This window comes from Lissotriton helveticus, chromosome 10 (assembly GCF_964261635.1).
Source record: "Lissotriton helveticus chromosome 10, aLisHel1.1, whole genome shotgun sequence".
Taxonomy (NCBI): Eukaryota; Metazoa; Chordata; class Amphibia; order Caudata; family Salamandridae; genus Lissotriton; species Lissotriton helveticus.
The window spans coordinates 604,099,799-604,126,639 of NC_136071.1; the positions used below are offsets into that span (position 1 = coordinate 604,099,799).

A 26,841-nucleotide genomic window follows, 5' to 3' on the forward strand; every position below is an offset into this window, starting at 1 on the left:
TGGCTTCAGGAAAAAGGCTGGAGCAGCAGTCTTAGAACGCATACACTGGTTGAAGGCAGCTTTGATTTGCCCAGCGGTAAAGTCAGGGATTTTGATTATACCTTATAACAGAGAGGCTTTATTCAGGAAGCGTACAGATGTTGCGCCCTAATTGATAAAAGCTGATACGGAAAAAGCAGGATTATTTGGATTCCTCCAACAATGCCGGTGTCCGACATTTCGTGGTGCTAGGGGTACAAGTCAATTCACCTTCAGAGGGGGCTACCAATCCAACAGATATCAGCCTTATGCTCACTCCCAACCGGGATATCACCATCAACTTACTCAGCAATATTGACCATCACCAGCTTCAGCTTGCTCCAGACAGCCTAACAAAAGGAAATTGGCTGGTGCAGGATGGAGACATGAGTGCTCCAGATGACAGTGACAATGCTATGACATCGGTCGCCTCTTTTCAGGCAGTTCCGTTGACTATGAGAGAGACACTCTACAACTTTTACGAGAATCGGAGATGCATTCAACACCTACTTCTGTTAAAAGAGGAAATCAAGTTGTTCGTACTCGAGGGAGAAATTGAATGTGTTATACAGGTGCACAGAAAAACAGATTTCTACTCCAACTTCTTCCTACATAAGACAAAGAATGGAAAGTGGAAACAAGTATTGGATCTGAGACAGCTCAACAAATACCTCAAAATGTATTGTTTAGAATGGGCACCTGCAGGATATCATACAGGCAATAAAGCCAGGGGATCATATGACATCACTAGATCTCAGGATGCTTACTTCCATGTCCACATCTTTGCCAAAAACTGCTGGTAACTCAGATTCGGGGTGCCTGGATGTCACTACTAATTCAGAGTACTCCATTTCGGATAAAGATATGCCCCAAGAATTCTTACCAAGTGTATGGCGCCAATAGCAGCCTATAAGAGAAGAAATGGACATCAAATATTCACATATTTGGATGACTGGCTAATAAAAGCTACTTCGTTCCAGGCTTAGTATGTTCCACAAAGGAATGCATTCAAATGTTCGAGAACTTTGGTCTCAAATTAAACTGAAAAAATCCTGTCTTATTCCGAGTTCACAAATTACATACATTGGATCAGTTCTGGTCACAAGAGTCTGTAAGGCCTTTTCCACAAAGGGGGAGGGTTAACAAGATGATAATGCTAGCTTTTGCCCTCTCAAGAAAAAAGACAATTTCAGTCAGTCAGTACAAATCATTACTGGGGCAATGATTTCATCTTGCATTTTATTGATGCCCAACTATCCTCTGTTCATAAGACCACTACAAAAACAAATAGAAATACATAGGAAACAGGAGACTTTGCAAAAGCATTATCAGCATAACACCGGAAATGGTAGTATATATAAAATGGTGGATGAAAAAAGATAGCATGTCAATGGGGTTAACTTGTCTCACCAAGCCACCAAACTACATGACGACATCCATGGAGGGCTGGTGAGTACATCTCCAGGAACTGGAAGTGAATGGCAAGTGGATGAGCAAAGAGACACATAAACGTCCGAGAGCTTAGAGGTGTGGCCTATGGCTTCGCATTTTTCTTCCAAGAATTAATTGGGATCTGCAGTGCTGGTCTGAAAGGACAACACAGCCACACGGTTTTACTTAAACAAGCAAGGAGGAACAAGATCACAACTATTCTCCGGGGAAGCACAAAACATTTGGAATTGGTGTTTGCATCACAAAATATCCCTGAGGGTAGACCATGTGCAGTGCACTGACAACCGGTGAGCAGGTAATCTTAGCAGATCTTCAATAGAATGCCACAAATGGGAGATGTCACAAACACTCCTTTTGAAAGATATTCAGCCAGTGGGGAACTTCAACCTTAGAGACCTATTTGCTACTCCATTCAATGGGAAATGCCAATACTATATAAGTAGGTTTCTACACAAGGGCTCTTGGGGAAACACTTTTCAGATTGCAAGGACAGGAATATTTATATAAGCCTTTCTGCCACTTTGTTTGATTCTTCAGATCCTCAACAAGTTAAAGAGGGAATCACGTCAAATTATTCTAATAGCTCCAGCGTGGCCAAGACAATGTTGGTACACAGAACTTATCCTCATGTCGGAACAACATCACATTCCAATCAAACCAGTCCCAGGATTTGAAAAATGGCCATGAAAAAAGGCCAGGTGATTAATCTGAATCCAGAATCGCTAAATTTGCTACCTGGCTCCTGATTACGAGTCCCATCAATTGAATGTGCAGTGCAGAGACATACTAGCTAAAGTAAGAGCCACATCTACAAACAGATCATAAAAAGAAAAATGGCTTAGATTTTGCCGTTGGTGGTGTTCAAATAATTGTTCCCCTTTTTCCTCAACTTAAGCAGAGGTATTACCATACCTACTCAGCTTAGCTCACTCTGACCTATTGCCTTGCTCAATCAGGGCTCATCTCGCAGCAATATCGAGATTCAGGAGATTTTGGAATCAAAAGTGTTTATGGTCAGACAGCCTCATAAAACAATTATTAAGAGGGTGGTTTAGAGGTTACCCCCTGCAAAAAAAATATTGACAATGGCCTGGCAGCTAAGCACAGTTCTGACAGTTAATGTGAGGACCCTTTCAGTCTATACACAAGGCCCAAATCAAGTATCTTTCATGGAATATGGCTCTTCTCATAACTCTGTCATCAGCTAAGAATATTCAGCAAAATACAGATGTTTACAATACAAAGGCTTTACCTGTAATAGAAAAAAGCAGCGTTATTTTGGGGACTAATCCCCATTTCATTCCTAAAGTACCAACAGATTTTCACCTTAATCAACCTATTGTTTTAACTGCATTCTTCCAGAACCCATCAAACGAAGCAGAATTCTCTGGATGGTAAAAGGTGTTTGAAATGTTATATAAAATGGACTAAAACCTGATCAACCTCTAGTCATTTTCGCACCTTCAAGAAAAGGTCAAGCCTTGTCACGAAGTAGCATAGCCAGATGACCTTTAGCAGTCATAGCTTTTTGACATGAAAAATTAGGAAGACCGCTCACAGCTAAAGTATGTCCTCATTCGACAAGAAATGTGGCTATCTCCACAGCACTTTTTGCCAGAGTATCATTACCTTACATATATGCAGGGCAGCCAAACGGACAAATAAGCATACGTTCACTAGACTACAGTCTAGATGGCACTACCAACCAAGATACAGCAGTGGGTCAAGCAGTCCTTCACAACTTATTTCAATGAGGTGAGTTACTGTCATAACTTATTATTTTATTATCTTATGTAAATTACAACTCATATGGTATATTCCCTCCTTTGTAGGTTATCTGTATTGGATCAAGTTTGTTACTGCTTACTATTCGGATTCAAGCTTGTGAAGCTATGAAAAATGCAATACAGGAGGAAAAAACAAGTTGCTTCCCTGTACACTGTGGTTGTCTAGTATTGATATCTTTCATATATTCACATGCAACCTTCCCACCACCCCTTTCCAGATGTTTTACATTGATTGCCTACCATATTTATATATGTACTATCATGCTCTGAAATCTGAGACGCGGGGCTCTGGTGGAGAATGCTGATTCAGAAGATGCTCTCTTATTGGCTGAAGTTTGGTTCTACCTAAAGTTTCTGCAAATTGGTCTACCATGTCACTGGTTTAAGCTTTACTGTATAATGCATTGCACTATTTATAATTACCATGGGACTCCCACCTTGATGATTGGGCATTTCAAGCATGTGAATCTATACTGTTAAAGCTGCCCCCCACAAGTGTTGGTTGCAAAAAGAAAACTGGATGAAAAGCGTGCCATATTGTACCAAAGTTACAAGATCTGTAAAAGCGTTTTGCTGCTGTAAAATGATGATGTCCATTTTACAGCACCCAGGCCTAAAAATAAATCTCGCAAAATGAAGATTGTTTTCCGTTCAATCCATCCATTATCTGGGAGGGCTCCTGGATATTGGGGTGGCAGAAGTGTATTGATAGGAGGAGAGACTTTCTTCTCCCATTAAATTGTTACGTATGACTGAAGAAGTTGTATATTATAGCCCATCAGATCGCTTCTCTGCTGGAGTCCAATGTATCTTGCACCGTCCTACCATGAGCATATCTGCAGATACCACCATTGCAATTGTGTTTATAAGGTTAGTGGTTCAATTCGTAGGCAAGGACAAACTAACTCCCTCAGAAGCTGTAATTCAATCTTTTTCTTGTTGATGCTAGTTGGATGATATCAAAGATGTCCAGTTTCTCAGACTTTAGTGACTGATGGCTCCCTTCTGGGATGGGGAGCACACATGGGCAGAACGAAGAGAAGTCATATCATAATCACCTCCAAGAAATGGGAGCAGTCTACCCCATTCTCAAGTCTTTCCTTCCAGCAGTCAAATCTCACACACTGTTAATTCAGACAGACAACACAATGAAGTTCATTATCTGAAAATGTGAAGAGGAACTTAACAATTGTGCTTCTCAAAGTTCAAAATATCTAGAAGTAACTGATTGCCAAGGATGGCCACAATATGCCAATCAATCTCCCGGTAGTTTCAAAACTTAGAGGAAGACTCACAGCAGGGTTTTTCAAGAGTACCACAAGTGGGTATTACATAAAGAAATGCTATACATCATCTGTGAATATGTATTTTCCTAGATAGATATGCTGTTTGCAAATGCAGAAAACAAAACAATGTCCAAACTAAATTTGTATGTTTTACCAACTGGGCAAATTGGGGAATGCCCTTTAGACAAGCTGGTCGAGGACCTTTGTTTACACATTCCCACTGATGTCCCTAACTCCATTTGTTGGTAAGGCACATGACCCTGATCCCATTTGTTGATAAGAGACAAGGCCCGATTGATCTAATAGGTATGCGATGGACGCGCCAGTGGTGTTTGCGGACCTTGTAGACCTCTTGGAGGGTCCACAGTAAAGGCTGCCATGTAAAGTGGATCTCCTATTCATGTTTGAGGATCTGCTCTTGCGTCGCATCCTTCCATCGCTCAGCCTGGCAACCTGACTTCTTGCAATGCAGACACTTAAATTTTCCACAAGAATGTATGAACAATTTGTAGGAGGCTAGACATCCACCCACTGTGGTGTCCTACACTTTCAAATGGAAGAGGTTCTGTATGTGGTGCATTCAGAAGAATATCAGGAACCACAAGCCAGGAGGTGGTTACTCCCTTATCTTCTCTAACTGGCCGTTTTCTTCTATAAAATAGTGAGTACATCTTGCAGCCATTACTGCTTATAGATATATTTCATCACAAACCTGTTCGCTAAGATTGCTTTGACAAAGGAGTTTCTAGAAAGGATTTAAGGAAGCTTTCCTCAGTTAGGAGATCCTCTTCTTCCAGAAAGCCTAATATAGTTATCTTTAAATGAATGCACACTCCACTTAAGCCAATTCATAAAGCTACCTTGCAGTATTTATCTTGGACAGCAGTTTTCTTTGTAGCCATCACTTCTCCAGCAGGGTAGTGAGATTCAGGCACTTTGCTTTAATTAACTGTAAACAACTTTTCCATACAAATAAAGTTGCTATGAAATTTCATCCCCGTTTCTTCTTAAAAGTAGCGTCAGTCTTTCACCTCAATCAGACCATTTCCCTTCCTTTATCAAAATGTAACCCTCTGTTAAATATGTATTATGCTCTTAAGTGTTGACATGGCTGTGACCTCACCAGATGGCTGTTCTTGCATCTCTATGCTTCTCAGCTTTATCTGCTACTCTGGCGTCTCTAAACCTCCCCTCTGTCTGTTTAAGACACACTAACTTATTGTGCTTTCAGTTTTTTTTTAAAGATCCTCAACATTCTCACTTTCCCTTAACTAACCCTTTCATATTTAATATTAGAAGTGGCAGACCCACACTGTCTCTTCAAGCACAACTGGTGTTGCCCATCATTTGTCCACTTCATTATGCTGCCTACTTGGGTATTCCTGACCGTCTAGTTTGCTCGTTTAAATTTGTATTTTGCTCCTACCTCATCCCCACTACGTCTGCAGGGCAACCTGAAACTTGATGTTCCAGCTATAGAAGCTGATTCCCCAGGTTAGCCAGGCTGCCTTCTAACATTTGTGTGTAAACATGTTCCCAGTCCAGCATATTTCTCTTCTAGTAACTTTACAGTCAAGACACTCCACTGACGCTTGTACTTCTCAATTAAATCCACCATAGCCTGTCATATTATCCCTGAACATCACGTCCTTCAGAACCACTGTTTTAATGCCCTCCCCATGATGGGGCTTAAGGTATCTTTTATCGAGAGCCGGTCAGTCAAGTTTATTTGTATGTTGTGACCCATAACAGTTGGACAAAAACATCAATAAGTGTAATTTATTAGCAACTATTTAATAATCTTGTAGAATGATAATTTGAAAAAAAAACATAAAGCAAATTAATAATTATTAAAGTCAATATGTTCATATATCATACCTACAGTGTAATATAGTTTAATGCTGTGGTTAGAGAACGTTGATTGCCTATGTGAGACATTTCATATGAACTTGAGCCTTTCACATATAAAAGGGAGGAAAGAAGCTGTTTATAGTCTGCAATCCGGGTGTGTATCGGAAAAGACTTCACTCAGTTCTTCTTAAGAGAAGACTAGATAAGGCTTAGAAATAGAACCTTTGCTGTTCACACCTTCCCAGATATGCACAGAATGTTTGGTCTGTGGCTTACAATGTTCCCCTCCAATTTTTAGTCAAAATAGCTAGGAACACAATTTGCTGACCGGTGATTGAAAAGCTATATACAGTAAAGATATGCTTCTCACAGAGAGCCACTTGTGTTCTGCAGAACTGAATCATTGTGCTAGACAAGACCTTTACAAGAACTGTGTTCTCCGCTCTTTGCCATTAAATTGGTTTATTCTCCAAAATGAAGGATTTGAGCTTCTTATTTCGGTGTAACTAGAATTTCCTAAAACTGGTGCTTGAAAAAACCTGGTTTCTTTATGGATTCTGTTTGCAAGTTGGGCATTTCACCCCATGTTTGGCTCAGGTGTTTTTCCCCGGTAGACGGGCTACTACAGTCTATGGGTAAACTTTTAAAAATAAATATTATAATCTGGCTTTAAAACTATCAATATTTTATTGTAATAATAGTCATCACCAATCCCTTTTTTTCTGGCTGTTACCTTCAAACTTATTTAATAGTTTTAGCAAGCCCAGCAAGGATTTTGACACCAAAAACCACATTATTGGCAAATAATATGAATGTGATGCATTCACAAGATAGTTTGGGGTTATTTGCTTGATTGTTGTGAAGATCGTCCTGTACAAGCCTAATGTTTGTTGAAAACTGAGTAGGCTTACCAGAACCTATTTAATTGCCACAGTCGCTACATTGGACTCAAATATTCCTTAACTCATTGAGTTTTTGTAGACCAAATCTATTTATGCTGTGCAGGCAGCCTTGACCCTTCGCAATCAGGCTTTCGGCCGAAACATAGCACCGAAACAGCCTTAGTGGTTGTCACAGATAACATCAGGCTAGCACTCGATAGCGGTCAAGCCACTCTCCTGGTGTTATTAGATCTTTCCGCCGCATTCGATTTGGTCGACCACCAGACCTTGCTCAGGAGACTATAGGAATCTGGTATTGGTGGCTTGGCACTGCAATAGTTAACGAGTTTCCTTACAAATTGCTCCCAGGCCGTGAATCTGGGGCTGTATCGCTCTAAATCCAAAGAACTGACCATGGGGGTGCCCCAGGGGTCTTGTTTAAGCCCCACCTTATTTAACAACTATATCGCTCCCTTGGCCGCACTCCTAAGGAATTATGGGTTCATCCTTATATCATATGCCGATGACACCCAACTTACTTTCTCTTTTAAGAAATCGCTAAAGACAGCTCAAGCCACCTTCTCCTCCGGCATGCTGGCAATCTCTCAAAGGATGCGTAACAACTTTTTACAACTAAACGCCGGAAAGACTGAGATCATGCTATTTAGAGAGGCTCCACTGCTGTGGACCCCAGAGTGGTGGCCAAGAGAGCTGGGGATTGTTTCAGTAACAAACACAATGGTAAAAAAATGTAGGGGTTCGTATTGAGCAGACGCTGACCATGAAGGAGAATGTGACCCACACAGTTGGATCATGCTTGCACATGCTAAGCTTTCTAAGAAGAGTCTTCCCCTTCCTTCCCGATTCTATAAGGAAGTCTCTTATTCAGACTTTAGTGTTTTATTAGATCGGATTATTGCAACGCCTCTCCTTCTGCTGGCCAATGCCTTACATAGTCATGTGATGGAGTTAAAAGTTTTGTTAAGGAATCAAAGACTATGCATGTTGGAAATGGAAAAGTTGTTGCAAAGTTAATGTTTTCTCTATCGTGGTTTTCAGGAAAAGAATCTGTTGTCAGTGATATTACACCAAGCGGTTTTGTGCCATCTCCTAAGGAGAGTAAGAAGATGAGAAGGAGCAGCTGCCATCGCACATCAGTAAGTGTTATAAAGTTTGTTCTGTGTACCTCCTCCACCCAAAAAGAGAGATTTTGTTTCTTTTTTTCTTTTTTTTTTCGGTGGAGTTTTTTTAGCATGAACACCGCCCGAAGGTATCAGAGCGCTTTACATGAGCACCAGCTGCGTTACAGATTGACACGTTCATATTATTAGGCACAGGGTGATTACACGATTTTCCCAGAATCACAGAATGTTGAGCATCCCTGCTTAGGCTTGAACCTTGTTCCCCAGCTTCGAGGTTGACCGCTCTAGCTGTTAGGCCACATCCTATCCTCTTTTCCTTCCAACAGTGCCAATCGTGGGATGGATGAATGCCATGCTAAGACATGGTTAACAAAATTGGCACACAGTTACAGCACTATGCATGCAAGGACAAACCCTTTTGATTTAGACTTTAGTGTACTTGTAAGAAATCATATCAGCCATTCAGTGTATCGGTCACCAGAGATGAGGTATAAATGGTGAATCAGGACACCAGCACTATAAATTGTGCAAGAAAACTCTAAGCTGTTGATTATGTATCAGTTTCCTTCAGACTTTTGTTCATGTGGAGTTCCACTATTTAGAATTATTGTCCAGTGTCAACAGCACTTTGGTTAAGACCATGAAAGTATACTGTACTTGTACTGGTACCCAATTACTCCTTGCTGTTGTGTTTAGTATGTAAGCTTTGTATTGTATTGATGTGATTATCATATAACGCTGGTGTGTGGGGTCTGGGTGAGACTGCTTTACAGAAACCAAGATTTGATGGGGTGTGGCTGGGGTTTGAGAAAGGATGGGGATGTGTATTTTGGATGGTGCTAGGCAGCACACTGTGCAGTTTGTTTGTTCTTTTTCACAGAGTGAGGCACAGGTAGGTAAAATGATTTGCCCAGAATCACACATTTTGTGATTTAACGTCAAAAGCATGATTTGAATTTGACTCAGGATTGCATGGGGTACAGTGTTTCTTTATCACATTGCTGCACCCAGTTGTAGTTCATCAGCATGATCCCTCTTTGTCTCAAGACTGATTCAGATATAATTTCTGCATGTCTTTACAAAAAATACCAATTAATTTTAAAAAAATGCTTCAAATCATCCGTGCCTCAGGGATTACATCCACAATATTCCTTTTCTTATTGCCTTCCAAAAGCCAATTAGTTAGATGTTCTTCAACACCAGACCTAGACTCATTTTTAATAACAGTTATGTCTGGAATGTTCTAGGCCTAATCATAGATAACCTGCGAACCCATAAGAGACGTAGAAGAGTTTAGGGTGAGTAAAGAGAATTTAGAAGTCAAATAATAAATATCTTTGTTAAAACAATAATTGAGGTTTGTTTCTAAATTTCCTCTGTACTTACTGTCAGAGAATCATCCTACATTATAGGTTATTTGATGATGTTACATTTTTATTCAGCCGAAGAATGAACTTTAGGGCCAAGAGTAGTTAGATAGACATAAAATCTTCCATCCAGAACCTTGCAATCGTTTTATAAAAGCCACCTTACTGAATAAATGTTAATGTTCAAAGGGAGTCAATGGTTTGATGCAGGATGGGTGTTGCGTGCCTCTGCATTTTTGTGTTAAGCACATTGGGTCACCTCAATTTGTTTCATTGCAGTTTTAGAGTTTGTTGCATTAGTTTATATGCCATGTTACATAACTTGTAGCCCCTACTCAGGTGGCTTTTGTTGCAATTCTTATGGACAGCTGTATATTTTGTATAAAAGAATGGTAAGTTTATTCCTTTCTGTAATCTTAAATGCACCTTCATACTTGTAGGTCATGTGCAATTATATGCAATTTATTTCCTCATTTACACGAGGCCATATTGTGTGTAAATAAGAAATGTTGTTTACCAATGTACATACTGCTATTAGAGTGCACTGAAACATAGACACTCTAAACAGATGAGCTGAATACGTCACATTTCGTTAGGAACCTTCTTTTGTGCACCGTTAAGCCCCTTGGGGTGAGGAAAACAATCACAGAGGGTATAGATTCCCATTTCTTTAGGTCAGCCATCACTTGTCATTGCCTGCTGTTCAGGCATAAACTTTGTGAGTGCATGCACCCTTTCTTTGTTAGTTTCTAATTGGGGTGCAATGCATCATTGTTTGGGTGGTGTAGAGCAAGGATGTGTGCAACCTTTTGTATTGAGCCCTCAAGTTTACATGACAAGTTTCTTTGTTAGCTGGACAGATGGACTAGGGCTGTCAAAGCATGTTCGTTTGAAGCATGCTTTTTTAACTACTGTGTTTCTGTGGTCTGAAAGAAAGCACCATGGCAATTGAAATACTCTGAGCTGGACCGCTTTGCGTTATTTTCTGGGATCTCCCAGGGATCATAAATTCCTGGAAGGTATTGTGATTAGCTATGCAACCGTGCACCAAAAACTTTGTTTTACAAGTATTAAGTCATGCCTAGAATGCTTAAAGTGCATTCATTTGTTGTTGAAGGGAAACTGTAATGTTGAACTAGTTCCAAAGTTCCACCCTCTGTATGTAGGTTTATTCAGGTCTTGTCTGCATGCATATGGTATTATAGATGGTGTTGTTTGAGCACTTAAAGAGACAGTAATCTCGAACAAATGGTCAGTAAGGAGACACAACAACTCACTCTTTCCAAGTTGATTAGAGAGGAGCACTCCTGTGATCTGGTGGTTTAGTGATGAAGGACTGGATCCACTGCTGTACATGCGCTCAACCTTCCATCGAGTCTTGCAGGAATTCAAGTTGGAAGACATTATCTACTGTGTTTCAGCCTTCCAACAGTTAAAGTAGAATCAGAGTTGTATGGTCCATTGGCAGTTTAATGCCTGCCATCATCATCTCTGTTCACTCAAAGATCTCATGCCTGATTGGTATCATAGATTAGTCTATGTTCTTCCACATACACTCAGCACTACGTAGTGGGGTTTAAGCCTGTGGCCAAGTTGTTTTCTAGGTTATATTCTGAGGGATAAAAGTTGGAGCATTGTACAATGATGTTTTTGTTGATCCCAAGGACTTGGGAATCATTGTGTCCTTCACAATATTAATTACAGCAAATTCATTATACTTTTTAGGGCTCAGACTCCTCCCCACTGTAAGTGGGGGAGGAGTTTCGAGATCCTAATGTTATAAGAAAAAAAAGAAGAAGTATCCTTAGGGCCTTGGCGAGAGGAATTCCACACATTCCTTAGCGTTTTCTGTCATCTGGCCAGTGATTCGTCTTCCTTGTGTTTTCGTTTTAATAGGCTTGAAGTGATAGGGTAAATGTAGTTTTGTTCCGCCATTTTAGGCATATTTCGTTCGTGCTCGCGCAAAGAAGTACATTAATTATAATTAGGAGCTGTCAGGGTGCCTCCGTAAGTGAATCCAGATGTCCGGGCGCGTTCACCATTCAGCAGCGCTCAGCGCGCAGCTCCCTTTGTTTGATTTCGTAGTCGTTTTAGTTAAGCAGCTTGAAAAAATTTCACAGTGCACTTTCGTTTAAGTACGACTTCAGGCAACAGTGTGCCTTTGTTAATTGTATTCACAGTATTATTTTATTTGTTTCTTCTCCAAATAATGCGTGCCATGATAGTGCTTTCCCCGGTGAAATGTAAAATTAATATTACGTATGGATCGGTTTCACTTCGCAACACACAGCAACCCTTTAGCTACCCTCATGCATTCTGCAAATGCATACATATTGTACCAAATAATGTGTTGCAAGATAAAACTCACTGAAAACAATTTGAGCATGATAAACCAACCATCTCTTCTAAAAGCCTGGTATGACTAGACAGCTACCTTTCACCAGCCAGAATTGCCTATATGCGTGCTGTTTCCAAGCCAGGTTTATACTGACATTGCGGCCAAACAAATGACAGCAGAACACATTATGATCTGCAGGAAACCAGTCTAGCCCACGATAATCAGCGCATTCGTAAACAAACAATATATGAAACACAAAGTATAATCCTGGTATAGGTGACTCGGGAAGTCAAAATAGAAGAGCTCAACACAGATGCGAACTGTTAAGACCCATCCTCACAAGCACCTTGTGCAAAACGAGGCTAACACGATATTTAATTATGCATGTAACTTGCGTTTCCGAGAGGGGAGTGCGCGCGCAAGCCTCCACTGATCTACTGCTTCCGATGGTGTCTGCCATCTGTGCTGTGTAAATCAAGGCTCAGACAACAGGCAACGCGGGAGGGGGCACCTCTGTAAACATTACGTGCTGGATGAGGCAGCCACATCCAATGTGGAGGAGGAGCCCCACCTCTGTAAACAGAACGTAAATGAGGCTACCGCAAACCAACGGAGAGAAATGAAGGACCCTTCTTAACCCCCAATATTTTAAACACTGTGTTTAAAGGGTGCATATGCAAAACCTACCAGGAGGGATAATCCTGAGCCGGTAATCTCAAGGCTCCCAAGCGAACATACTGTGCACGGCACCCGTCTGTCGTTTACGTTAAAGAGCAGCGCTACGGTGCTGTTGGGGGCAGAGTGCTGTTGAGTGCAGAGTGCTGTGTGCTGTTGAGTGCAGAGTGCTGTGTGCTGTTGAGTGCAGAGTGCTGTTGAGTGCAGAGTGGTGTGTGCTGTTGGGTGCAGAGTGCAGTGCTGTGTGCTGTGAGTGCTGTGTGCTGTTGTGTGCTGTGTGCTGTTGAGTGCTGTGTGCTGTTGAGTGCTGGTTGCTGTTGAGTGCTGTGTGCTGTTGAGGGCAGAGTGCTATTGAGGGCAGAGTGCTATTGAGGGCAGAGTGCTATTGAGGGCAGAGTGCTATTGAGGGCAGAGTGCTGTTGAGGGCAGAGTGCTGTGTGCTGTTGAGTGCTGTGTGCTGTTGAGTGCTGTGTGCTGTTGAGTGCTGTGTGCTGTTGAGTGCTGTGCGCAGTTGAGTGTTGTGTGCTGTTGATGGCAGAGTGCTGTTGTGGGCAGAGTGCTGTTGAGTGCAGAGTGCTGTTGAGGGCAGAGTGCTATTGAGGGCAGAGTGCTGTTGAGGGCAGAGTGCTGTGTGCTGTTGAGTGCTGTGTGCTGTTGAGTGCTGTGTGCTGTTGAGTGCTGTGTGCTGTTGAGTGCTGTGTGCATTAGAGTGTTGTGTGCTGTTGAGGGCAGAGTGCTGTTGAGGGCAGAGTGCTGTTGAGGGCAGAGTGCTGTTGAGGGCAGAGTGCTGTGTGCTGTTGAGTGCTGTGTGCTGTTGAGTGCTGTGTGCTGTTGAGTGCTGTGTGCTGTTGAGTGCTGTGTGCAGTTGAGTGCTGTGTGCAGTTGAGTGTTGTGTGCAGTTGAGGGCAGAGTGCTGTTGAGGGCAGAGTGCTGTTGAGGGCAGAGTGCTGTTGAGGGCAGAGTGCTGTTGAGGGCAGAGTGCTGTTGAGGGCAGAGTGCTGTGTGCTGTTGAGTGCTGTGTGCTGTTGAGTGCTGTGTGCTGTTGAGTGCTGTGTGCTGTTGAGTGCTGTGTGCTGTTGAGTGCTGTTATGTGCTGGGTGCTGATGAGTGCTGTGTGCTGTTGAGGGCAGAGTGCTGTGTGCTGTTGAGTGCTGTGTGCTGTTGAGTGCTGTGTGCTGTTGAGTGCTGTGTGCTGTTGAGTGCTGTGTGCTGTTGAGTGCTGTGTGCTGTTGAGTGCTGTTATGTGCTGGGTGCTGATGAGTGCTGTGTGCTGATGAGTGCTGTGTGCTGTTGAGTGCTGTGTGCTGTTGAGTGCTGTGTGCTGTTGAGTGCTGTTATGTGCTGGGTGCTGATGAGTGCTGTGTGCTGATGAGTGCTGTGTGCTGTTGAGTGCTGTGTGCTGTTGAGTGCTGTGTGCTGTTGAGTGCTGTGTGCTGTTGAGTGCTGTTATGTGCTGGGTGCTGATGAGTGCTGTGTGCTGATGAGTGCTGTGTGCTGTTGAGTGCTGTGTGCTGTTGAGTGCTGTGTGCTGTTGAGTGCTGTTATGTGCTGGGTGCTGATGAGTGCTGTGTGCTGATGAGTGCTGTGTGCTGTTGAGGGCAGAGTGCTGTGTGCTGTTGAGTGCTGTGTGCTGTTGAGTGCTGTGTGCTGTTGAGTGCTGTGTGCTGTTGAGTGCTGTGTGCTGTTGAGTGCTGTGTGCTGTTGAGTGCTGTTATGTGCTGGGTGCTGATGAGTGCTGTGTGCTGTTGAGGGCAGAGTGCTGTTGAGGGCAGAGTGCTGTTGAGGGCAGAGTGCTGTTGAGGGCAGAGTGCTGTTGAGGGCAGAGTGCTGTTGGGGGCAGAGTGCTGTTGGGGGCAGAGTGCTGTTGGGGGCAGAGTGCTGTTGGGGGCAGAGTGCTGTTGGGGGCAGAGTGCTGTTAGGGGCAGAGTGCTGTTAGGGGCAGAGTGCTGTTGAGGGCAGAGTGCTGTTGAGGGCAGAGTGCTGTTGAGGGCAGAGTGCTGTTGAGGGCAAAGTGCTGTTGAGGCCAGAGTGCTGTTGAGGCCAGAGTGCTGTTGAGGGCAGAGTGCTATTGAGGGCAGAGTGCTGTTGAGGGCAGAGTGCTGTGTGCTGTTGAGTGCTGTGTGCTGTTGAGTGCTGTGTGCTGTTGAGTGCTGTGTGCTGTTGAGTGCTGTGTGCTGTTGAGTGCTGTGTGCTGTTGAGTGCTGTTATGTGCTGGGTGCTGATGAGTGCTGTGTGCTGTTGAGGGCAGAGTGCTGTTGAGGGCAGAGTGCTGTTGAGGGCAGAGTGCTGTTGAGGGCAGAGTGATGTTGGGGGCAGAGTGCTGTTGGGGGCAGAGTGCTGTTGGGGGCAGAGTGCTGTTGAGGGCAGAGTGCTGTTGAGGGCAGAGTGCTGTTGAGGGCAGAGTGCTGTTGAGGCCAGAGTGCTGTTGAGGCCAGAGTGCTGTTGAGTGCAGAGTGCTGTTGAGTGCAGAGTGCTGTTGAGTGCAGAGTGCTGTTGAGTGCTGTTATGTGCTGGGTGCTGATGAGTGCTGTGTGCTGATGAGTGCTGTGTGCTGTTGAGGGCAGAGTGCTGTGTGCTGTTGAGTGCTGTGTGCTGTTGAGTGCTGTGTGCTGTTGAGTGCTGTGTGCTGTTGAGTGCTGTGTGCTGTTGAGTGCTGTGTGCTGTTGAGTGCTGTTGAGGGCAGAGTGCTGTTGAGGGCAGAGGGCTGTCGAGGGCAGAGTGCTGTTGCGGACAGAGTGCTGTTGAGGGCAGAGTGCTGTTGAGTGCAGTGCTGTGTGTTGTTGAGTGCTGTGTGCTGTTGAGGGCAGAGTGATGTGTGCTGTTGAGGGCAGAGTGCTGTGTGCTGTTGAGTGCAGAGTGCTGTTGAGTGCTGTTGAGTGCAGTGTGCTGTTGAGTGCTGTGTGCTGTTGAGGGCAGAGTGCTGTTGAGGGCATAGGGCAGTTGAGTGCTGTTGAGTGCTGAGTGCAGTTGAGTGCAGAGTGATGTGTGCTGTTAGTGTGTGCTGTGTGCTGGTGAGTGCTGTGTGATGTTGAGGGCAGACTGCTGTTGGGGGCAGAGTGATGTTGGGGGCGGAGTGCTGTTGGGGGCAGAGTGCTGTTGGGGGCAGAGTGCTGTTGGGGGCAGAGTGCTTTTGGGGGCAGAGTGTTGTTGGGGGCAGAGTGCAGTTGGGGGCAGAGTGCTGTTGAGTGCAGAGTGCAGAGTGCTGTTGAATGCAGAGTGCTGTTGAGTGCAGTGTGCTGTTGAGTGCTGTTGAGTGCAGAGTGCTGTTGAGTGCAGAGTGCTGTTGAGTGCAGAGTGCTGTTGAGTGCAGAGTGCTGTTGAGTGCAGAATGCTGTTGAGTGCAGAGTGCTGTTGAGTGCAGAGTGCAGAATGCTGCTGAGTGCAGAGTGCAGAATCCTGTTGAGTGCAGAGTGCAGAATGCTGTTGAGTGCAGAGTGCTGTTAAGTGCTGTTGAGGGCAGAGTGCTGTTAAGTGCTGTTGAGGGCAGAGTGCTGTTGAGGGCAGAGGGCTGTTGAGGGCAGAGGGCTGTTGAGGGCAGAGTGCTGTTGCGGACAGAGTGCTGTTGAGGGCAGAGTGCTGTTGAGGGCAGAGTGCTGTTGAGTGCAGTGCTGTGTGTTGTTGAGTGCTGTGTGCTGTTGAGGGCAGAGTGATGTGTGCTGTTGAGGGCAGAGTGCTGTGTGCTGTTGAGGGCAGAGTGCTGTGTGCTGTTGAGGGCAAAGTGCTGTGTGCTGTTGAGTGCTGTGTGCTGTTGAGGGCCGAGTGCTGTGTGCTGTTGAGGGCAGAGTGCTGTGTGCTGTTGAGGGCCGAGTGCTGTGTGCTGTTGAGGGCAGAGTGCTGTGTGCTGTTGAGGGCAGAGTGCTGTGTGCTGTTGAGGGCAGAGTGCTGTGTACTGTTGAGGGCAGAGTGCTGTTGAGTGCTGTTGATTGCAGAGTGCTGTTGAGGGCAGAGTGCTGTTGAGGGCAGAGTGTTGTTGAGTGCTGTGTGCTGCTGAGTGTGTGACTATGTGACAGTGTGTGACTATGCAGGGTGACATTGGGAGTGTGCGGGTGAGCAGTGTGTGAATGTTACGGGGCAGTGTGTGAGTGTGCAGAAAACACCACACACACATACACCACACACACATAACGCACACACAAACCACACACCTCAGTCTCTCAACACCACACACTTGTCACCACTCAACACAACACACTCACCACCACACTCACTCCCCAGGCTCACCCCCACAGACTCACCAGCACACACTCACCAGCACACAGAAAACAACACACACAACAACACACCCCCAGCCGTCAATGAATGCTTTCACCATGCACAAACACCAACAGCCATCATCCATCTGTGCACGCTTTTACCAAGCACACACCCACCAGCCGTCAGTGCACCCTTCCACCAGGCACACACACCTCCAGCCGGCAGTGCACTTTTCCACCAAGCAATCGCAGTATGGTACACTTTACTTTTAAACATATTCATATAAAGCACAGCATGCCACCATTGGTAAAATTACAATTCAACCAACATACTTCCACTACACACCACATGCACACACTCCATAACACATGGCAAAAAGACATTGGCATTTACAATGCCATTAGCTCAAACTCAAATAAATCCGAGCCCGATTGCATTTCTAATGCTTGTTTTAGTTAGCCATCATCATCATCAACAAACTTTATTCGGTTTTATGAGTAAAACCATGTTGTGCCACTTTGTGCTCTGTGTATTTTAACTTTTAGCTCTGTTTTAAAAATTGCACTTTATTTCGCTTGACTACTAAGCTTTTAATTTTATCACTGTGTCCCTCGCCTATCTGCCTAAATTGAAAGCGGTTTCACCATTTACTCCAGCTGCCGCCTGCTTGATTAGGAGAAGCACGGTGAGCTAACCGACTCCCCCGCACCCCCTTGTGACCCGGACCTACATCAGCCGACTCAGGGCTGAGTCAGCGGTGTCCCGGGCGGGCTGAATTCTATTGCGGCCATCTTTGTTTGGGGAAGCCTACTCACGCACTCTAGCGGAGAGTATAAAAAGGGAAAGGCATGTCTGCGCGCAGCGGACGCGCCGGATCTGCGCCGGAGTCGTGCCAGAGTCCTGCCCGTCTGCGCCCGTCCGCGACCAGGACGTGGCCAAGGCCAGAGACCATGCTGCACCTTCCATTTCTAGGTATGATAGAAAGACATTACTTAACCTAAGACAATCGCACTGTGCCTTCTCGTTTTCTCTTCCCTCTGACATTACAACACTCACCTTCCCGTGTATGCCTTGTAACCTTGATCAGGCAGATAGCATCTCTGTGTCTCACTGCCCCCTCCGACTGAACCCCAAGCAGTCTTCACTTACTAATAAAAATGTTACGATCAAAGCGGGCCTCATTAACTGTCGCTCGCTAGTAAAACACTCGCTTGATATAGCTTTATCCCTATCAGACAATAATTGGGATATTCTCTTCTTGACGGAAACCTGGCTAGGGGAGGAAACCAATCCCGCCCTATCCTTGGCCATCCCTTCTGGTTACAATATTCACTGTGCGAACAGACAAAGTCGCAACCACGGTGGAGGCATTGCCATAATATATAGATCAATATGGACCATCTCCTCCTTTCCCTATACTCAAATAGAATCCATTGAGGCTCTCCCATTCTGCATCCGTTTTCCAGCAAACATAACCCTCTCAGGTCTACTAGTCTACCGACCCCCTAAATCCAAGACCTCCTCCCTTCCGGATTGTCTAGATTATGTCCTTCAGGCCAGCTCGCGCTACGCGAACTTCACCTTACTCGGAGACTTTAACCTCCATGTGGAGGACGCCTCTGACCCCACGGGCACCAATTTTCTCTCCACTCTTTCAGACGGAGGTCTAAAGCAATGGATCTCTAGTCCCACCCACAAGGCCGGATATACTCTTGACCTGATATGCTCCAATTTGCCAGACTTAGTTACTAGTGACCCTTACCCAGTGATTTGGTCTGACCATTTCTTCATCCCGTTCTCCATTTGTTTATCCCACCAAGAAAGACCTCGTGTTCAGGCCAAAACTTTCGGGCGCAACTGGAGCAATATCTCTCCAGATAGCCTTGGAGCTTATCTGGGCTCCACTGCCCCTAGGGATGCCACCGATCTAGACTCCAGGTTGAACAACTTTAATAGCTGGATTTCCTCTGCTATTGATTCAATCGCCCCATCAGGCCCATTAAAACATTCCGTTCTGCCCCCTCCTCACCTTGGTTCTCAGAAGAACTACGCAAATGCAAGTTTGCCTGTAAACTTTTGGAAAGGCGCTGGAGACTTTCATACTCCCCTGATAGTAAAATAGAATATAAATCAGCCCTCAAAATGTATAGGAAAAAGATCATAGATCACAAAAGAATCTACTTAGAGGAAAAAATTAACAGAGCCAAGGCTCCGCGAGGGAAATTTTTAACACTGTGAGATCATTTACCGACCCTATGGCCCTCAAACGACAGTCCCCATGTATCACAATCCCTCTGCAATCGTCTATCAGATTACTTTGAGGAAAAAATTGCCATTATCTACGACTCCTTCCCCAGAAAAAATCGCTCTGACCTCACCCACAATCTTACAGCTCATACAAAACCCGGCCCAGAACCTTCCCAGGTCTTATCTAACTTTGAAGAAATTTCCCTTGATCTCTCTCTAGCAGAACTATCTAAATGCAGATCTGGCTCGCCAACCGACCCATGGCTGGCTAAACAATATAAAGCCTTGGCCCCACTTCTTAACCCTGTCCTGAACAGCATCTGGAATGACTCTCTCCGGACTGGTACCTTTCCAGACTCGTGGAAGCACGCACGACAAGTCCCTATTCTTAAAAAGACTAATGCGGACCCCAATGAGCCGGCCAACTATAGACCAATCTCCCTGTTACCGGCTCCAGCTAAGGTACTGGAAAAACTAGTGCAACAACAGCTGGCAAACTTTTTTGAAACCCACTGGTCATTCCACGACTCACAACATGGATTCAGACAAGGTTACAGCACGGAATTGGCCCTGATAGAGATGGCCGATGCTGTTCGTTGGAAACTAGATGGAGAATCGAGGGCGGTGTTGGTGCTGCTGGACTTGTCGGCAGCATTCGACACCGTCTTTCACTCTGTCCTCCTTGATCGTCTTCACTCCAAGGGCATTCAAGGTCAGGCCTTGAAGTGGCTGTCCTCTTTTTTATCTAACAGGACTCAGGCGGTTTTTACCCCCCCGTATACTTCAGAAAGCCGTCCATTAAAGTGGGGAGTCCCTCAGGGCTCTTCCTTAAGCCCCCTTCTTTTTAACGTTTATTTCTCCCCGCTGGCTGAGATGATTGCCCAGTCTGGAATTAAAGCCACCTCATACGCGGATGACATCCAACTCCTATTCTCCTATGACAGTCCCTCTCAGTCCTCCTTTGATCCGTTAAAAGACTGTCTGCGTAAAATTGCATGCTGGATGGATAACAACTGTCTCCGACTTAACGCTGGGAAAACGGAGGTCCTTTTCTTCCACCAGCCGTCCCCCCTGGACTCCAACCTTTGGTGGCCACTCGATCTGAGCCCACCCCCCTCTCCTAAGGAATCGGTAAAAAACCTTGGAGTCAGATGGGACTCCAACCTTTGCTTTCACAACCAAGTACAGACAGTCTCAGCAGCCTGCTTTTCCAAAATAAGGATGGTTAAAAAATGTATCAACTTTCTCCTTAATAACACCAGGAAAACCATAGTCCAAGCGCTGATTACATCTCACCTGGACTATGCCAATGGTATGTATATTGGTCTGGCTGCCGGCCTCTGCCATCGACTACAAATAGTTCAAAACGCAGCAGTCCGACTAGTATGCGGCGTCTCCCTCAGAGAGCACATCTCTCCACACCGGCGCTCGCTCCACTGGCTGCCAATACAGAAGAGGGCTGAATTTAAAGCCCTCACACTGGCTCACAGGGCAATTAAGGGGAAGGGCTCTGCCTACCTCTCCTCCTGTCTGCGCCCTTACAAGAATATCAGATCTCTTCGTTCCAGTTCCAAAAATCTTCTCACCACCCCTAGATTAAAAAAGATACGTTCTGGGGGGAAAACCTTCCAAGCTTGCGCCGCATCCCACTGGAACAAACTCCCTCTTGCCATCCGGATGATCCAGGACGAGCTTCCTTTCCGTAAGGCACTAAAAACATTCCTCTTTTGCTAATTCCCTCAGGAGTAAGATTCATTTACACTCTCAGGAGCGCCGGGACACCCTGTTGGGGTAGCCTTGCGCTATATAAAACACCCTAAATAAAATAAATAAAATAAATAAATAAACCATAAAAGTCAAACAAGCATGATTAAAACGTGTTTCACAATACTTGTTACCAACTGTTGATACATCAAATTGCACTGGGTTTATAGTTAAAATACATAGATTACAATACAGAAATTAATCACAACTTGACCTGAGTCTTAGGGCTGCCCTTCAAAAATTAAGAGTGTACAAAACAGTATCTGTAGAAAGGAGTTGTAAAAAGATAAAAGCTGGTCTTACCCTCCTGAAACCAGCCCTTTTCAGGATAGAGATAATAAATAATTTTCTAGGAAGATCATAAAAACTGCAGAATAGAAGTGCATCATGTCCTGAGGAGACTCTCTATCGCAGCCACAGGGCATGAGACACTGACCTCTGTGGGAGCCACGCTGTTGAGCCAAGAGATGGTAGAAAAGGTTGAGCCGACACCTCGTCAATAAAAAACTATCATGAATACTTTTGAGCCCTAAAAGATATGGTTCGGTGGTTGGGACCATTTTTAACATAATGTACCAAGCACACTGGACTTACACAGCTCTGCTGCCTCTCTTCTGCAACTCTGTTATACTTTTTTTTAGTTAGTCTTTTGTGGTTATACCTGGTTTAGCCCACATTTCTCTATATCAGACCTACATAGCTACTACTTTTCACTTTTGACCGCTTTTAACATTGGAATTAAGTGGTGACGTGTGTGATGATGGAGGCATTTTTTCTGTGAACAGATTCCAATTTAGTTCCGGGGTATAACAGAGTACAGAAAGAGACAGTATGGTTTATTTTCCCATTTCACTGAGTTGCCAGAACCCTGCTAGTTCCCTGTTACCAGTTCAGGGAATCTAATCCTAGATGACGTCTCTGTCTCATTTAAACACTCATCCTCTGTGGGAGGAATTATGAAGTTACTCCACTCCTGACTCACCCCTCCCTTACCACCACCACCACCACCACCACCACACACACACGCACACCCACAGAGACACAGATGTTCATTTCCTTACCCCAGACATGCCCTCAGGTCCTAAGTGTGACAGTCCCTGGTTGCGGCCATGCATCCCAAACACTTTTTCCTTTCTGAAATTCCCTTCAAACTGTTATTGAGTGTACACCCTCAAATGGATTTCTCGTCTTGATAGTATTTTTATGGATCCTCATTTTGCCAAAACTGGTAAATGTACTTCAGTACTGTTGAAAGTGGTCTATGCTTTCTCAGTTAATCTATGCTGTTAGTCTGTTCTTGTTGTCACATAAAATGGTTGCGTGACAATCTGAAAAGTTTTGGTACTTGGCTGCACCTCTTAAACTGGTGCAATAGAATCTTAATTCACCCATTGTCCGTGTGAACCTACCTTTGGATATCTGTAGTAGCCCTCAAGCCTCTGCTGTGCTATTATGAAACAGCAGAGTCTTAAATTGGTTAGTTGGAAGGCAGTGGAACCCTTCATCTTTCTTTCGTACAATTTACTGGTAGGAAGATCAGCATAGTTAAATCTAGGGCATATGGCTATACCAGCATCACAACTGACTCCTTATGGGGAATTCTGTGCTAGAAAGGCAATTCTTCCACTCCACATACCTCACAATTACGTAAATAATGTAGAGGACACCCTACAACTGGCATGCCAGTCAGATAATCTAAGCCATATGGCTGTACCAGCACCACAGCTAATTCCTTATGGGAAATTCCATGCTAGAAAGGCAATTTTTCCTCAACTTCACATTTAAGAAAATTATGTAGATGATGCCAAACAACAAACATGGCAGTTTGAGACGGCAGCTTGAAGATGGCAATGCAATGATGAATGCGATATGTGGTTTTAAAGAAGAAAAAAGTATGACTTCTGACATAACATGGAGGCGGTTTGGGAAGGCAACAGGGGCAGAAGGTTAGAGAAAATTGTGGTATACCATGATTAGAAAGAGAAGCCAGGAAAGAGCCCAGAGTCCAAAGGAGCAAAGCAAAACAGCAGCAAAGCAAAACAACGACCAAGCAAACAGAAAGGTAAATGATGTGGTTCAGAACCAGAATAGTAACTTTTCTTCTTTTCAGTAGGCATGGAAAGAGAAGCAGGCTACAGCTATCACAACAGGAAAACCCCCACAGAATGCTTAGCATAAGCAATAAACACAATTCCTACTAGGCAGGGAATTCTGTTTGAGAAAAGCACCATCTTTGAGTTTGAAGCTGTGAACTGTTCACCACTAAATTCACCTGGGTGTGTTATAGCACTCGCTAACAAGTGTCCCACCATGGTCCACTTACTCCCTGACTGCACACCTGATTTTTCCAAGGTAGGAAGAGAGATTTCTTCTTGCTATGTTTGTTGATACAAACTTCGGGGGGTATTTGCTTTCTTATGGAGATCACTTTTTATGGTTCTTGTGGCATATAACATTAGCATTGACCATAATGTGCTGCTTAGTGGATCCACTCATGAAGAACCTTATTCAGCAGCATATGGGTGATGCGTTACGCACAGTCAGCACTGATATGGAAAAAAGTTAACAATGTTGTCTGCATAACAGTAAGGCTAGCTGGTGCCTTGTAGGTGACTGTTTGCGGTATAAACTCTGATGCAGCACAAAACCCTCTATACTTTTTTTGCCACATCCGACATGCCTGTGTACATTTCCAAAAGTATTTTACTGTAATTAGTCTACCTATTTTGAGGTTTTGGGTGCATTTTGGCAAATATTTCAATTTTTTGACTGTAAATATTAAACCGTTATAGTGAACAAGGGTCCTTAGCTTATTTCTGAATAAAGAACACAATACTGTATAGAAACACAATGGAAACCTATACGTTATAAACTTTCCAAACCCAGCCGGGAGAGGAGTTTATTTCAACAAGAAGTAATGTCCAATCCAACAATACAAACGTATTCACAAGACACAAGCCTGTGCCGTACATAAAAGAAGGAAAAGAAAAAATAGAATAAGGGTGAAAGCGGTGTCTATCAGGCATAGAGAGAGAGCAAAGACAGGGCACTGTTGATAGGTAAAAAATCAATAACAGTGTCGCCTGGAGTGGAATATAAACAATCTTATTGGTCAATATTGTAAATATGCGCCCACTCATGGGTGTCGACGTTTCGATCCCTATTGCTCAATTAGATACATGGGATCATCATCAGGACATTTGTAATGAACAAGACATGCCTGATTGTAAGGAAGCCTGTTTAGGAGAAACGAAGAAAAAAGAGATATTTCAAACACTTAAGAGTTGTTTGCAGATGTATGCCAGCTATGTATCGAATTCGCAGTGTGTGCCCAAGTGCACGGTGTTTGTGACTTAATCAGGCACAAGATAACAACATTTCCATACTCCTCGGAATCGCAGTGACATGCGTGAAGGGCTGCGAAGATCAGTTGTGAAGTGATGGTGATCAAAACAGTTTGTAGTCTACTAGGTACAGGTATTACTAACGTGGAGTGTCGATAACAGGTTCAAGGGTTACGTGACTATGGCAGGTGGTAAATGGCCTATGGATTGTGGGACACATTAAGCGTAACGTGGGAAGTGTGCTCCCCCTCAAGGGTTCCTTGTATAAAGGGAATAGATAATGTCACTACATCCAAGAGTCAACAAAAACAAGATACACTAATTTCCAAATAATGGTACTAAGCATGACCACGTACCACGTAGTGATTTGTCGTGGAATTCGCTTTGGGGGTCCAGATCAATTTTAAAATTGGAACTTATTAATTCAAAGTTTTTCGTTTCCAGCCGCATATGATGACGCTGAAACCAGAAACCGGGATTCAATATCAGGCTGCAGGGGTGCTAAAAATAGTGCGGTAATGTACAGAAGGGTCTTCCTTACCTTGACTAGCTCAAATCGGGAGACCGATAAGGAGTTAAATAGTATCCGTGTAGGCAGCTGTGGCCATACACGTGTGGTGCCAGCAATGTGGCTTTCCGACGCTGTAAATGCAAGGGGTATAAATCAATACAAGCGTACGGGCGGGCCACAAACGGACATAGAGAAGGCTCCGCGGCTACTTACTTAGTCCAGATGAGGACTCGTCTTTCCCGTGGCTTCCCGGTCAATGCCGAATGCAAGTCAGTGGACTGGGAGTGCGCGCAGAGTTTGTAAACAGCCGCGCTGGTCACATGACTTTCATAACGAGTGCCATAGTTGAGAGGCGAGGTGTCTACCAAGGCGGCCATCTTAGAGTGGATAGCTACGCGGGCCAGTAGTGCCTGTGAGCGGGAGTGCAGGGGCAAAAAGCTGTGATGGTGCCAATGTGACATCAGAAACGGTGAAAAATATATAATAAAGACAAAATAAATTAACCAGTTAGCATTTCACTTCCAGAAGGTAACATTTCTTGTCTTCCAGACAGTCCATCATTCCAACATGGAGTATTCATAGGGCACCATTACCCATACAGAAAGGTCATTCCATTGTTGTTCCACCTTATAGATTCATTAGTCATTTGTCCAATCAAAGCAACGTGGTCCAGTCCTCACTTCGATTCAGTCCTGTCTGAATGGTATTGAATTGAATGATGGATTTCAATTCCTCACGATTTAGTAACTGCTGTAGGTTGCCACCCCTTTGTGGTAGTTTGATGGATTTCAGGACGGTCCATTGGAGGTCGTCCGCTGTGTGCTTCATATTGGCATAGTGTTCAACCAAGGGGGCATTAGGAGTGCTACACCTAATGCGGCTTCGATGTTGACTTATTCTGGTCCTTACTTTTTGAGTAGTTTGGCCCACGTACATCAGCGGGCAAGGACAGACAATTGCATAAATCACATTGTGACTATTACAGTTTGTGAAGTCTCTTAATTCAATTGTGATGTTATTGTGACTAAACGTGCGCCCCTCAAGTGTCAAATCACAAACAATACAGTGTCCACATTTTACATGGCCCCTCAACGGGGGCAATCCCCAGTTTGACTCAATCGTACCTGTGGGGGGTGGTGAAGGTAGGGCAGCTCGAACCAAATGGTCTTTTATATTTCTACTTTTCTTGAATGCAAACAGAGGTTTATCAAATGTTAGCTGGCCTGAGTTTAGGGTTGGCCAATAACGTAGAATTGTTTTACGGATTTTGTCAGAGACTGGGGAGAAAGTTGTGACACAAGCAATCCTCCCTGTGCTAGGCTTAGTCTTGGGTTGGAGGAGAACCTCTCTCGGACAATACCATGCACGTTTAGAGGCATTCCGCACTATCCTGTTGGGATAACCTCTTGATTTTAGTTTTGAACACAGGACCCCTGCCTCTTTCCAAACCCGGCTGGGTTTGGAAAGTTTATAACGTATAGGTTTCCATTGTGTTTCTATACAGTATTGTGTTCTTTATTCAGAAATAAGCTAAGGACCCTTGTTCACTATAACGTTGTTATACCCATGGTACTTAGCTATCTGTTGGGTCCCCCTTGTGTCTTAAAAAAGCTATAGCGCAATCACCAGGATTGCAGGGTTGTTCTAAACTCAATTTACCTCGGCACCGAGGTTGACCTCCCAAGTGCCCCTGTACACACACTTGTATATATTCCTGAAATTACTTTTCTTTCCTTGTTTTAGCCTTAGGAGATGTCAGACCATGCCCCATTGTATTCGATAGACCATATTAAGCATTTATGCACTTTACCGTCACTCTTATCAGAAACCCCAGATGCTCCAACATCTGCAACGTCCAGTCTTCCAGAACAGTTAGAAAAACTGCAAAAAAAGCAAGTTAGATTAAAATTGATGATATTAATGCTAACTGATTACCTTAAATCCGGAGTAATCCCACTTGGTTTACAAGTGCGTAATATCCCTG

At 44.3% G+C, this 26,841-nt stretch overlaps 1 protein-coding gene across 1 annotated transcript in view; it reads left to right on the plus strand.

The window, feature by feature from the left end:
• The window catches only part of SLX4 (SLX4 structure-specific endonuclease subunit), a 495,651-nt gene that overhangs the window by 256,111 nt on the left and 212,699 nt on the right, over positions 1–26,841 (plus strand). The window contains exon 9 of the mRNA XM_078663139.1: positions 8,335–8,432. Within this exon, the coding sequence (XP_078519265.1) occupies positions 8,335–8,432 (98 nt within the window). The remainder of the gene's footprint in view (positions 1–8,334; positions 8,433–26,841) is intronic.